This window comes from Macrotis lagotis, chromosome 6 (assembly GCF_037893015.1).
Source record: "Macrotis lagotis isolate mMagLag1 chromosome 6, bilby.v1.9.chrom.fasta, whole genome shotgun sequence".
Taxonomy (NCBI): Eukaryota; Metazoa; Chordata; class Mammalia; order Peramelemorphia; family Peramelidae; genus Macrotis; species Macrotis lagotis.
Genome location: NC_133663.1, coordinates 186,545,973 through 186,561,201, shown reverse-complemented (window position 1 = coordinate 186,561,201; position 15,229 = coordinate 186,545,973). Strand labels below are relative to the sequence as shown.

The 15,229-nt window shown below is 38.2% G+C and overlaps 1 protein-coding gene across 1 annotated transcript in view; it reads left to right on the top strand.

The window, feature by feature from the left end:
• Positions 1-15,229, top strand: part of GAS6 (growth arrest specific 6) — a 99,932-nt gene that overhangs the window by 52,781 nt on the left and 31,922 nt on the right. Inside the window, exons 5-7 of the mRNA XM_074192110.1 lie at positions 2,997-3,119; positions 5,416-5,538; positions 14,771-14,893. Coding sequence (XP_074048211.1) covers positions 2,997-3,119; positions 5,416-5,538; positions 14,771-14,893 — 369 coding nt within the window. The remainder of the gene's footprint in view (positions 1-2,996; positions 3,120-5,415; positions 5,539-14,770; positions 14,894-15,229) is intronic.

The window sequence follows — 15,229 nt, the reverse complement described above, 5'->3', positions numbered from 1 at the left end:
GAAATTTCTTTCTCTATCACTGTGGTGGTCTTAAATTATACATCATTCTAATGGATACACTTGAGTAAGCTGTAGTAGAAAATATGTTTGATTGGAGACAGAAAATCTGAGAAGTAGTTATGTGAACTTGGATAAGTCACTTACCTCTACAGGCTTCAGAAGGTTCCTTCCAACTCTTAAAATTCTATGATCTTATTGTTGTGTGATCTGAGTATGAAATGAGAAACTCAGAAGAGAGACTGAATATATCTTTTGAGCTATCATGGGGAACTGATATCTTTAAAACTGGCTTCTACACCATTCTATGGTCATTATTCATAGTTGAGAAAGGTAAATTTAGGGGCAACTAGGTGGCACAGTGGATAGAGCACCAGCCCTGGAGTCAGGAGTACCTGAGTTCAAATCTGGCCTCAGACACTTAAAGGTGAACATTTTCATTCCTTGGTTAAATCACTTCTAGGTCTTCTCAGTGCTGCTGGAAATCAAATGAGATTTTTAAAAGTATGTTTTTAAGTCTATGTTCTAAATAAAATCCCACATTGAACTCACAGTGATAAGAATATTACTCTGGAGACAGGGACCAGTTTCCATGATACTGACCGTATTTAGTTCTGAAGCAGCCCCAGTGCTCTCTTGAGTATCCTAAGACCCAAGGTTCCATGGACCTAGTATATGATGGAGGAGTTCATCCTCTACTCTTTAGTCTAGGCCACTTCAATGCTGGATGGTATACAATCTTTGATAGAGGCAGGGATGTTGTAAAACCTATCAATTAAACCCAATTTATATAAAATAGAGAAAAGGTTTAGGTTTAGGTGACAAAATTAAACATTCATAGGATCATAATTGAGCAGAATTTTTTCCAATAAGATGAAATTTAATAGATATAAATGCAAAGTCTTACATGGACTCAAAACATCAATCTCACAAATATAGAAATGGAACAGATATGCCTAAACAACACATCATTGAAATAGACTTGAGGGCAACAAACTCAATATGAGCTAACCATATCACATAACAGTTAAAAAACCAGATTCAACCTCAGCTGCATTAAGGAAGGCCTGATGCTCAGCACTGGGGAGGAATTCCACACGAGCTACAACTCATCTACTGGATTTTGTTCTGCAATCTAACCAGATTTTTTTTTAGAATCAATGATCTGTATTCTGAGTCTAAAAAGTCAAAGTTTGAAGGAAAAAAAGGCTCATGATGTTTTCTAACATAAACTTGGGGAACTCCATCTACCGCTTTTCTGGGACTGCTTGTAGGTCAGGGACTGGTTCGGTAGAATTAAGTTCAAGCAGTTAACACCTGAGATAAAAAAAAATGAGATTATGGAACCTTCAAGGAATGCAATAAGGGTAACAGAGTTGTCTCTGAACAAGCACCCTTTTCTTCACTATGTTGAATACCATCTCTGAGAAAGGTTGTGAAAAAGTCAGCAATGAAAATGTTCAATGTGTGGAAAGATAGTGGTTATAGAGGATGAAAATTTGGCAATTTAAAGTTTATTACATAGTATCCTCCTATCCTTTGTTCTCTTCCTTCTCTCCCTAGTCTTCCCTACCCCTTCCCATCCCCCGGAAATTCCAGTCATTGAGACTTTGGATATAGCAATGGGCATTGTGAAAATATTCTTTGACGTCTGTGTATAATAATAACTCTAAGCCCTGTAGGGTAGAAACTCCTTAAACTTTTGGATTACCTAATTGTCACATTTGGGTGAGTTTTCCTGTCTCTGTGATATTGTTTCTGTTGGGTGCCGTTTGGGACTACATCATGGAAACTTCAGCTATTTTGGTGAGAACCTACACTCTTCATGAATTGCAGCTACATGAGATTTGTTCCTTTAACCAAGGGGCACTTAAAACAACAAACTGGAATTATGCAAATGTTTAACTATGTGCTTATTATGCCCAGCTTAACTTGTCATCACTTGTACCAGATCAGTTGAAAGTCATTTAGAAATGAGGTTTCCTTATTGCATTGATTGAATCAAAGTGAGCAAACCCGACCAGAAATTCCTGTCACTTTGGAAATACAAGTTGAGATTTGAAATTTCTTGGGAGTATAGGGGAGGTGAGGGGAAGGGAGATGGAAAAAGGAGGTGGGAGAATAAGACAAATTCTGAGTTATAAAATTAATTGGAAAAGTAAGGACATGCGATGAAATTTTTTTAAAAGTCCTTTTCAAGTCAGAATACTGAATTGTGAAAGGATAATATTGGAGTTCCTTTGAAGCAATACCTCATTTCAGAGAGATTCATCTCCTTGTGATTGGCATGCTTCTGGCTTAGCAGAAAGGAAGGGTGTCATAACCTCACAGTTATCCTCTGCTAATATTCCCTGTAAAAAGGAACATTCACTGAAGATGATAGGAATTTTAGCTAAGCATCAGTGGCAGGTTACATCCCTGGTCCTGGCTTGGCCTACTGAGAGAGGCTGTAATTAGGCAGATAAAAGATGTTTTGAATTAGTCTGGAAGCCTTTTGGGTCAAGTGGAATGATTCCATTTGATTTTTCTCTTTGGGTGGTCCTTGGGAGAGAGCCAAGCTCCCTCTTTTCCTTTACCCCAGACTCTTGAACATTTCTGGGTCACAGCAATGTTTCCATCTGACTGAAGTGGGTGGGCTGTTTAGCAGAATTTTTTCCGCCTGGAAATTGGCCACTAAAATCTGTTTAGAGCAAGATGTTGTGTTTTCTACCACATTGTCCAAAAGGTGTCTATTGCTGGTTTGACAGCCAAGTGAAGAGGATAGTTCCATGCTCACACAGATGATGTACTTGCCTTACCATTTTCCAATGAAATTCCTTCTCCAAGTCTGGTTGCCTTGAGGGGGCAAGGGGCTCTTTGAGAAGACCATCTGTACTTGTTCCTTCATGTCCTTTTCATTCACTTGAAACAAATAAGTAGAAAAGCTGCAAATGCAATTGAAGTAATTTTCCTGAGATGCTTCCTTTGTCCTTTGTATTTTATTGTGTTTTAAAAATCAGATTTGCCAGACCAGTGTACGCCATATCCCTGTGAGAGAAAAGGAACAGTAACCTGTCAGGATCTGATGGGGACTTTCTACTGTCAATGTAAAGCTGGCTGGAATGGAAGAACTTGTGATCAAGGTAAAAAGAAATACCTTCTGACTATTGATAATCTTTCTTGCTCACTAATTGTCTATCCTGATGACTTAGGACATAAATACTTAGGACAGTCTGTAGGGTGGTAGGACAGAAGGAACTCTCTCCTTGGAGTTGAGTTTATTTTTGGTTCCAGTCTCTTGTTCTTTCAATTCAGTTATCTGTGACCTTCCCAACACTGAGCTAACATGATCCTGAAGGAAGACTAGGAAACTTAAAAGTGGAATGATAGAACATATATACACAGAAGGGCTTTTCTAATGCAAAGCAAAATTATCCTTGGGAGGAAATGCCTAGATTTTAACAAAACATTTGATAAAGTTTATGGGCAATTAGGTGATGCAGTGGATAGAACACCAGCCCTGGAGTCAGGAGGACCTGAGCTCAAATTGGGCCTCAGACACTTAATAATGACCTAGCTGTGTGACCTTGGGCAAGTCACTTAAACCCATCACCTTAAATAAATTAAAAAATTTAAAAAAATTTGATAAAGTTTCTCTTGCTATTTTTAATGGGAAAAACATAGAGAAGTGGGATTTATTCAGAACTTGTTAAATGATAGGGGCCAAAGAACAGTAACCGATCACTGTTTAATGACTACTTCCCAAGAAGTACTGATCTGTTGTTTAATTCCACTGAACTATATTTAACATTTTCATTTATAACATAAATAAAAGCATATTTGGAAAATGTTCAGATGATCAAAAGTGAGGCATATATAACATCACAGTTTCAAAAAAATAACTGACAAACCAGAATTGAATTCTTAATTGAATGAAATTATTTAATAGATTTCTCTCTTACAAAATGAAGGAAAGTTATTAGTTAGCAGTTTCTCAAAAAAGAGAGTTAGGATACTAAGGAGAATTGTAAGAGCAATATGATTCAGCAGTGTGATATAATGTTCTTCCACCCCCCCAAAAATGTATTTTATATACACATACACACACACACACACACACACACACACACACACACATATGAAATTTGAGTTTGAGGAATAAAGAAGAGAGTATATTGTTGCATTCTGTTCCAGTCAAACCCTTTCTGGGGTATTGTTATCATTACTGAACTATTCTGACTTTAAAAAGATATTATTCAACTGGAGAGTTTCCAAAAGAAGGTACCAGGATGGTGCAATTTCATGCCATTCAAAGACTGGTAGAAAGAACAAGTGATGTTTAGTCTGAAGGGAAGAGTCAAGGGGAATATAGTAGTCATCTTCAAAAATCTAAAGGGTTGTCCCAAAAGAGAAATTTGATTATGTTCTTCTTAGCCCCAGAAGGCAGAAATAAGAGAAATCATTGGAAAAGGCAAATTAAAGCTTGGTTACTTCCATCAAATAGAACTCCAAATGAAATGAAACTGCCTCTGAAGAGAGCCAAGGTTAGATGACCACTTGCCTGTTGTGTCATGGAGGGAACACTTTTGTGGACATGTATTGGACAAATTGGCTTCTGAAGCCTCTCCCAATAAAGAGATTCTGTGATTTCAAGAAATAGGGAGAAAGTTATGGGAGAACTTTCTTTAAAAAAGATAAAATTTTCAAAAAAAGAAAAAAAGCCACAATCTGATTTAGTGCAAAGAGCCCTAGTCTGAGAGACCAAGATCTGTTTACAACTTTGCTATTAATTGGCTAGATGAGCCATCTTGGGCACTTCTCTGGGCCTTCATTTCCACATCTAGCAAATGAAGAGGTTGGCCTCCCTATATGACCATAGGAAAATCACTTAACCCCTCTGTGCCTCAGTTTCTCACCTGAAAATGGAGAGGTTGGATACCATGGTCTCTAAAGTCCTTTATGACTCTCAATCCATGATCTTTTGAACCTGTGTCTACAAGAGTGTTTTATATGAATAGAATAGTTTGGGGTGGGGTAGAATTCAGAGATCTGGATTCTAGTCCTAGCTCTGATTTTGAACAAAGACTTAACTTATGTACTCTAGTTTCTACATCTATAAAATGAGCAGATTGGATTAGATTAACCTCTAAAAGCCTCTTCCAGCTCAAGATTTTTGATCTTCTAAGTCTAGTTTATATCAGTTTCCCGTTACTTATATACACTGACTTTTAAAGTTCTATTTTAAAGCTTGACCAAAGAAAACTCTCATGAAATATTTTTTTCACCTGAAATAATCATTCTGTTGCTTCTGGAATTTGAATCAATACCATCAGTTTGAAGGCTTGGGGACAGATGTGACATGGGCCATTTGCTATAAAATGTCTTTATACTACTGTTCCTGGGTTTCTGCTACCAAGTTACCTTTTTCTTTACTTTTAGATATCAATGAATGTAACCACAAGAATGGGGGCTGCAGTCAAATCTGTTACAACCAAGTTGGTGGTTTCTCCTGTGCATGCTACAGTGGCTACAAACTCCTCCCCAACAATAAGACCTGTGAAGGTAAGGAAAGTTCTACTTAGCTTAAGATTTTCAAAGTTGTGAGTCAATGGAGGTTATGTGACAATTGTAAGTCAAGATACTATGACTTCTCTAGGTTTCCTCTACCACCTGAGCTCATCACTTCCTTTTTCCCCACAGTTGTACCTTTCTAATTGCCAACTGTATGAAATAGTATTTGCTCTCCCTTAAAAAAGGTGTTGGAGAGTTATGGGGCCTTTACTTATTGTGGGCTGAGAGGAAGAGAGGGGAGAGAAGCCAGAGGAAAGTCAGTACATGCCTAGGCTTGCCGATGGTCCTGGGACTCTACTCTCTAACACCATAACATTAAAATGACTCACCAGAGAATTTGTGGGTTGGAACTGGCCAAGATTGGTCCAGCTGATCAGCCCTCACATCCTGACTTGGGAAGAGGGGAGAGTCTTGGCAGGGCCAATTGTTATGACTCTTTCCAGTCTCGATGGGCTTATTATACACAAGTTTGCTGTTTTGGCATTGCTTTCTATGCTGGGGATAAAATTCACAGCTGGGACATTTCAAGAGGACCAATGCCAATATCATAAGGGTCTCTGAGCTTGATGCAGCCTGCCAATAAAAAGCAAAAAGACCCATGTGCCTTTCATTTATCACTGAGTCTATATGAATTGATTGTTCCGCCTAATTATCCCTACTAGAAGATTGTACCTTTTATGGTCTCCTATTCCTTTCTCAAATATTCTAATCCAAACAGGCAGCTGATTACTGGTAGCTTTGCTTCTTTAGAAAATGCCCTTTGGGGGCAGCTAGGTGGCACAGTAGATAGAGCACCGACCCTGGAAATCAGGAGGACCTTCAGTTCAAATCCTACCTCAGACTCTTAATAATTCCCTAACTGTGTGACCTTGGGCAAGTCACTTAACCCCATTGCATTGCCAAAAAATAAAAAGAACATGCCCTTTAAGTCTATGTGTATACAGAGGGATTCAGGGGAGCCAATCCCCATGGGATCTGACTGTACTCTGTTTGCACAAGATACCACACTGGCTTTTAGTATTATATCTACATCTGCCAATGAAGTTAATTTTCTCCCCATCCAAGGATTCAGGAAGGCTTGAATCCAAATCTGGTGACCCTGAGTTGCCTCAGTTTCCTCAACTGTAAAATGGAGATATTAACATCATCTACTTCACAAGGTTCTTGCAAGGATCAAATGAGATAATGTTTGGTCTTTAAAAAGCACTTAAAATAGTAACTAGCACATAGTGAGTCCTATATAAATACTTCTTCCCTTCCCTCCCTACAGTCTTCATTTGGTGGGAGGATCCAAAGAAAAGTGTATTACATGCCCTAATGGTACTGGAAATGACAGATTTTACATAACCTTGTCATTACTGTTCACCTTGCATCATATCCAAATCAAGGGCAATGAAATTTTAACCTGATAGGTGAATAGTTTTGGGAAAAAAATGTTTCCAGGATTAGTTTAATCACTCTTTGAAGATCTCTAAAGATGGAAATTTTACATCTGCCATCAGGATCCCATTCTGATTATCTGTTGCTTTTCTAGTCACGAAGGGTAGAGTGGATTAAATATAATAGAAAGTGAGTCAGAAGTCTGGAGTTTCCATAAACCTGGCTCTCCTATTACCCAGAAGTGCCAAATTCACTTCCCTGGGCCTCAGGATCCTAATATATAAAGTGAACAAGTTTGTCTAAATGATTTTAAGGCATTTTTCAGCTCTAACTCAGTTTCAGAGTCCCTTATATCCTCCAAAAGTTAGCTTAAGCACCCTTCTACTCTTTTCTGATTTTCCTCCCCCCCAGCAGTTGTGACCTTCCCCTCAATTCTTTGTTTATATTTTATATATATATCTACATGTTTTCTCCCTGTAAGGATTATAAATTCCTTGTCCCAAAAGTATTTCAATTGTCTTTACTTCTGCACAGAGTAGACATAATTCCATTTATAATTTAATACTAATTTTAAAAGTTCAGTTCCTAATTTACTGCAATACTTACCAATAACCTACAATGTGGCCTTGTGTTTAAGACACTGAGACAGCACTAACAAAGAAAATGAAATATTTTTTCTGCTCTCAAGGAGTTTACATTCAGGTAAGGGTTATAATGGATTCAGAGATAAGTAAATAAAAGGTAATTTGAGGAGAGATTGACTACTAACTCACAATTGTGTGGCATCAGGAAAGGCTTATGGATTTGGAGGATAATAGATTAGCACCCGGAATAAGACAGCTCCTCCTGAAAGCTATAATCAAACCACTTCTTAAGTTTCTTTTTTAGGAAGCTAAAGACTCATATTTCCTTTTACCTTTCTTTGAGAATTTTCTACTCTTTTTGATTCAGTGTCTCTTTTTTCTCAACCCCCTCCAGTCTCTTTGCATCCCCTTTTTAAGTATAGTGACCAACAAAAACCTTTCTTTAATAAAACTTTCAGTTATCAAAATACAACAGAAGAATCACTTCCTGTCTCAGTTTTATGCTCAAGTTTTAAACATAGGCTGAAATCACAAGCCATCTCTTTTTCAGGACAGCCTGGCATTGATAATTCATTCAGACACAGATCCTGATGGGCAGGCCGTTGCCCATGGAAATGTTGCTTTAAGACAGTCTAATTAGCATAATACCCAATCTAGAGGATTGTTCTTAGATGCTGTGGATATGCTCTCATGCACTCACAACTTTCTCTTTTACTATTTTAACTTTGGAACTCCAAAACCATGTACATACTTGGGGGCTCAACTGCCTGTCTTTTTGTCTGCTTGGGTTTTTTTTTGGCAAAGTAGGAAAAATCAAAGCTTTTTCATAGGCAATTGACAATGTAATTCAGAAATACTAGGGCAATGCTATGCAAAGTCAGTCAATCAATAAACATTTATTAAGTAGTGCCAAGTACTGAGTTCTGGAGATACCAAGAAAGTCAAATGACAATCCCTGCTCTCAAGGAGCTCACAGCTTAATGAGGGAGACAACTGGAAAATAACTTTTTGTAAACAGGTTATATGGAGGATAAATTGGAAATAACCCAACAGAGAAAAGCTATCAAAAGAAAGAGGAATAAAAAGGTTCCTTGTAAAAGCTGGAATTTTAGTGGAGATTTGAAGAAAGTCAGGAGGCAGAGATAAGGAAGGAGGGATTCTAGGCATAGGGGACAGCCTATGAAAATGCTCAGGAGTGTCTTGTTCAAGGAACAGCAAAAAGGTTAGTGTCATTATATCATAGAGTATGTGTGTATGTCTTTGGGGGGGGAGGGGTGTACAAGATATAACAAAACTGAAAAGGTGAAGAGAGGCAGGTTATGGAGGAATTTTTGCATCAGAAGATTTTAACAAAAGACAGTGATAGTCAGTGGAGTTTATTGAATAGGGAAGTGACATGATCAGAACTAAACTTTAGGAAGACCACTCTGTCGACCAAATGGAAGGTGCTAGAGTGAAGAGAAGTTTATAGTAAGCAGACCCACTTGCAGAGTAATGAAATAGTCCAGCCATGAAATAGTAAAGATCTACACCATGGAGTGGCATTCAGAAGAAAGAAGGGGGAAATATGAGAGAGATGCTATAAACATAAAATCCACAGACCTTGGCAATAGATTGAATATGAGAGATAACGGAGAGTAAGGAGTGACACTTAGATTGAGAGTCGAGATGACTGGGAGAATGAGGTATAAGTTAGGAAAGAGGAGGGTTCACAGAACCTCCAAAGAGAGTATCATGCCTAGAATCAGAAGGACCTGAGTTCAAATTTGACCTTAGACACTTACTATGATAGCAAGTCACTAAACCCAATTGCTTCCAAAAGAGACAGAGAGTGTTAGAGTTGGAATTGGAAGGTTCAGGTTCAAATACTGTTTTAGATGTTAGCTGTATGATCTTTGACATCCTTAACTTTTATCAGATTCAACTCCCTCTTTAAAAAAAAAGTGATAGTTATAGGACTGACCTCTCTGGTTTGTTGTAAAAGATCAAATAAGATAACATATGTAAAGTGCTTGGCCAACATTAAAGCTCTTTAGAAATGCTAACTGTTATTTTTGTTCCTTGGGTTCACAGAAAAATAATGCAAGGAACACCAAGGGCCCCTTTAACCTCAGCTACAGGAGACTGAGAAACTCAAAACTTGAATTGTCTGGCTTGCTTTGCTTTCTGCACAGAAGGTGACCACAGAGGCTGCCCTTTTGAAAGTAAAATCCTTGTGTTGCATGCCCATTTGTTCTGAGCAATGCTCTGTGGTCTGTGTTGGCAGAAGAGTCTAAGTTGCCCAATCTCTTTTCTTTGGAGGTTAACAGAAGGGATGGGGGAAGACTCATGTAGGATCATGGCTAGCAAGACAAACCAACTGCAGGCTGCCTCAATAGATGTGGCCATCCCCTTGTTCTGGTGTCAGCATGAATGCTATTTTCAAGGGGCCTTCTTCCCCTCTGATGGTGTTGAGCTCTGCTGGCAGCCTGAGTTTTCCATTGCTTGCTGCCAATACTACACAGCTGTAAATTCCTTCTGAGTGGAGTTTTAAAAGTATTTACTTGACCTAACTCTAATCAGGCTGCTTCCCTCAGCCATTGAGATCACTGTGGTTGTTTGTGGTCATTTTTGAGTATTTGTTAAACACTGCTAAAGAAGTATTAAGAATGAGAATTTGGGGCTAGGGGAGTTGTGAAGTGTGGAGATGAGAAAACTAGGGATGAAGGGTTGGGATTGTATAAGAAACTAACCTTGGATTTTCATCCATCTCCATTTCAAAGTATGCATTCATTTATAATTATATTTAAGAAACTTATTAAGTGCCTACTGTACCTCACCTCCACCCATTCTACTGGGCTTTAGGTAAGAAAATGCCAAATGATCTGGTGGAGCATGGTGGGTTTGGACTAAAAGTTTTAAAATCTAGCCTTTAACACTTGCCAAGTTTTGTGTCCATGACCATGATAATTAATAACTTCTCTGGGCTCAGTTTCTTTATTCGTGAAATAAGACTGATAATATCAGTAGTACCTACCTCATGAGAGCATTCTGATGATGAAAAGAGATGAAGAGGTTAAAACTATGTGTAAATGACAGCTATATTTGTCTTTGTAAAAATTTTTATTGGGGCAGCTAGGTGGCATAGTGGATAGAGCACTGGCCCTGGAGTCAGGAGTCCCTGAGTTCAAATCCGACCTCAGACACTTAATAAACCTAGCTGTTGTATGGCCTTGGGCAAGCTACTGAACCCCATTTGCCTTGCAAAAAAAACCTAATAAAAATTTTTATTATATAAATATTTTATATGTTTTCCAATTATACACAATGGTAGTTTCTACCTATCATTTTTTGGTAAGGTTTTGCATTTTACATTTTTTCCCCCACCCTCCCTTCCCTCCCCCATCCCCCTACAGAAGGCAGTCTGATAATCTGTACATTGTTTCCATGCTATGCATTGATCAAAGTTGAATATGTTGAGAGAAAAAACATGTTCTTGAGGAAAAAACTAAAAAATTAGAGATAGCAAAATTATGTAGTACATAAGACAACTTTTTTAAAAAAATTTGAAGGTAATAATCTTTGGAATGACAGCTGTTATTAAGAAGACTGCATAGCATGGTGGATTTCAGAGCTCAGGACTTAAAGTTCAAATTTGGCCTGGGTTCACATTTGACCTCTGGTATTTGCTAGTTGTTTGACTTTAGACACATTACTAAATCATTGATGCTTCATATATTCTTATTAGTCTATAAAATTGGACAGGAGCAATTTAGGTGTTTCTTGGTTCATAAAAGTAATTTTGAAAAAAGCATGGACTCAGAGAAAGAGAACTAGATTAATGATCCAAATCTGATACTTAATGGCTGTATAAGATATTTCTTCTCACTGAACCTATTTTCTCATCTATAAAATAAGCATATAATAGCACCTATCACACAGGTTTGTGTGAAGTTCAACTAATATAATATAATGTGAAGGGCTTTGCAGAGAGTCAGCTGCAAATCTTTTTATTATAATATTATCCATAGTTGAGAGTTTCACAGGGTTATAGGTTTAGAACTGAAAGGGACTTCAGGCACGATCCAGTTCAACCCCCGAATTTTATAGATGAGAAAATTGATACCCAAGGATAATAGGTAAATTGCCCAAAGTGGCAGAGGTGAGATTTGAAGTCATGTCTCCTCACTTAGGGCAGCTAGGTGGCATAGTGGACAGAGCACCAAGCCTGAAGAGATAAAGACTCATCTTCTTGAGTTCAAATCCTGGGCAAGTCACTTAACCCTGTTTTACCCTAGTTTCCTCATCTATAAAAAAAAAGCTGGAGAAGGAAATGGCAACCCACTCCAGGATATCTGCCAAGAAAACCTAAATGGGGTCACAGAGTCAGATACCACTGAAACAAATGAACAACAAAACTTCTCACTTAAAATCTAGAGTTTTAGCTATGAGAAAATTGTGTGTGTGTGTGTGTGTGTGTGTGTGTGTGTGTGTGTGTGTGTGTGTGTGTGACAGGAACTATAATTTCGAAAGAGCTCCTGGTAAAAGACTTCCTCTCCTTGGTAATGAATTCACTAAGTTATTCTCCAGACGTCACTCTTATAGGCCCTCCTCTATGGCACAAGACCCAGTGCAGCTTTATTAGCTTATACTATATCAGTTCAGAGATTTAAAAGGGCTTTTTACTTGTCAAATCATGCCTTTTCTTGCTGTCCCAGAGTTATTAAACTCTGTGGGTCTCATCCTTATTTTTCTCTGATGCAAAGCCTCTGATACTGCCAGCTTGCCTATTTGTATCAAAAACTTTCATCATCTCAGTAAAGACTATGTAAAGGTCTCTGTGTTGTTCCTCAGATTTTTCCTGTAATTGTTATGTAGCCAGGATCTTATCAGCTGTACTGTGCTGTGATCAGAAACCAGGCCAAGCCTCTGGCTGTACAATATTCTGGGATGTTTTCCAACTGAGAAGGACCTTAGCCACTGTGTGAGCCATGGTTGGCACTAAAAGAGTAGTCCCTTTGTGGAAATGATGGCTCTTGTGATAACCAGGTACATAAAATATTCCTGAAAGTGACAGGCAAAATTTGGTCACTGGAAACAAACTTGGGACTTTGTTAATAAGCTCTAGAGCTGTTGTTACACAGAGCTTTCTTGCCCAAACTTATCCTCTATGAAGTTGTGGTTTACAGGATAAGAATCAGGTTCTGGAAAGCTATCCTCTAGATCTGCAGTCTACCTGAGAAGTTGACGTTCATATTCACAGGGCTAACAGATGGGCCAGTCCCTGAGTGAAATGAAATTATACTGAAGCAATTTAGGGGCTTTTTGCTGCGGACTGCATAGAACCCAATTCTCTGCTGACCATAGACAACTCAAAGCACAGAGATGATGCGGCCTCTTTCATGAGTGAGCTGGGATATTTTGAGCAGGTTCTGATGTGTTAACCAGCATTATCACATGATCTGCCCTTGGTGTCCATGCTGTGAGACTGTTGTACGTGAGGTTATGTTATAATAAGATCCAAAACTAGATATGTAACCCTTGTTAGACTAAATCTGGCCCATGGTTTTATTTATAGCAAGGCTTCAATGTATTTAGAGTTTGCCTACTGTTGGACACGCAAATAACTCTTTCAGATAGTTCAAGACCATTTTCTATGTGCTATAGAACCTAGGTTTCTTTGCTCCAAGGGTATATCCTGTGGAATAGAACCCATAGGGCAAAACTCACAACAAAATTCCCAAAAGTTCTCTGAAAAAAATCACTGGTGATGTTCTATTTTGAGGGTTAACGAGTAATGCCTCAAAGTTGTTTACTTTGGAAGTTTGTTCTTTCATAGGTTGGCCCTGGAAAGATAGTCATAAATAATCTCAAAGCCTCCAGATAGGATAATTGCTGGCCCAGAAGAATTATAGGAAATTTCCAATCTCAACTGCACTCTAGGTATTCCTTTTCCTTAGTCTGTGACTCAAGGAATTGCTTCCTTTAGTGTCTAATTATCTGAAAATAGTAAAATGAGGGGGAAAATTCAAAAGAAAAAAAAGCTGGCAATTTTAAAATAAATACTTTATCAGCTGATTTTAGAAGAAAATAAAGTTTTAGAGCAATCAAGTCTGAGTAATGAAGACCTGAGAATTTAGTGACTATATGCTCCATAGAAATAATAAGCAGGATTTGGGCAAAAACTCTGGTCCAACTTTTTCTAAATTAAAATATTTTAGATTAGTATTTTGATGAAGTTTAAATGAAATAATCAACTTGTGTGCAAGTCCATGGTCACTTTGCTCACTGAAACACTTTGTTGGGTTGATTCTTGGCTACACAATTGAAAAGGCATTCTGATACAATGGAGGAAAAAGCACAGGATTTGGATTCAGAGGACCTGAGTTCAAATTCCAACTATGTAAAGCAGCTATGTGGCTCAGTAGATAGAATGCTGGACTCTAGAGTCAAGAAGTCATGGGTTCAAATCTGAACTCTGGGTGACTCTTGGCAAGTCACTTGCCCTCTCTTTGCCTTAACTCACTAGAGAAGGAAGTGGCAGGTGTAAAGAAAATCCAATGGACAGTATGATCCACATGATCCCAACAGAAGTGAACAACAAAACATGGCCTTGAGCAAGTCTCTGGTCCTCAGTTTCCTCATCTATTAAAAAAGGGACTTGACTAAGATAGCCTCCAAATCTCTTCAAACTCTAAAATGTATGATACCAAAAACTTATAGTGATCATCGCCAAAGGCATATGTCCCACCCTATTTGTACAGAATCCAAAGAGAAAAGTAATGCCTTGGGAGAGGGAAGTGGTGAAGAAGAAAAAATTAAGAGGAATTTAGGAAAGTAGGGCTTCATATTGATAAGAGTCAGGGGAGTAAGAATCAGGTGAAACTAAAGGCTTTTGAAAGCATCAATTAGCCAAAACATTAGGAAGTCTCTCAGTAACAGAGTAATTGGCAGTTTGCTCAGGATAAGTAATATAGGAGAAAGAGTACTAGACACAGTGCTAGAGGACCTGAGTCCAAATCAGAAACTGAGTCTTGTTCAATGAGCTTGGCACATAGTAAGTCCTTAATAAATGTTGACTGACTGACTGAATACTTATTTATGAAATTCTGAATAAATAATTTAGCCTTTCTGGAGCTCTGTTTCTTCATCTGTAAAAATTAAGGGGGTTTGGACCAGATCACCTTCTAGTTGTGACTAAAATATGATCCTATAATCTTGGGAATTTCCCTTGATTGGAGTTAAAATTTGATTGTGTCTTTCTGGGATTTTGGTTGCAGACATAGATGAATGTGTGGATGCAAGTACCTGTGGAGAAGCTCGCTGTAAAAATTTGTTGGGCTCCTACTCATGCATTTGTGAAGAAGGCTACATGTATGAGAATAAGAAACAAGTTTGCCAAGGTACTTCAGAGACAACATACTTCTTCCTTCAACTAGTCCCCTCACCATATTTTGCTACATCCTAAAGAACCATCCATCCCCTACCTCCCTACCCCATTTGCCACTGCTTATTTGTGGCTCATAGAGCATATGCAGTTGTTTCAAAGCAAATCGTTCCCTTTTCCAGAAAAATTTGATGTTAGTTTTGAGACACTGTACAACTGTCAGAAGTGGACTTAGAAAAAAATAAAGAAATGGAGTTAGGAAAAGAAATGTAGATTTCTTATTAGGGACAAAAAGACCTTCGCTATTTCCCCTGTCAAATATACCTTCTATATCTTTTTTTACTATTCCCTT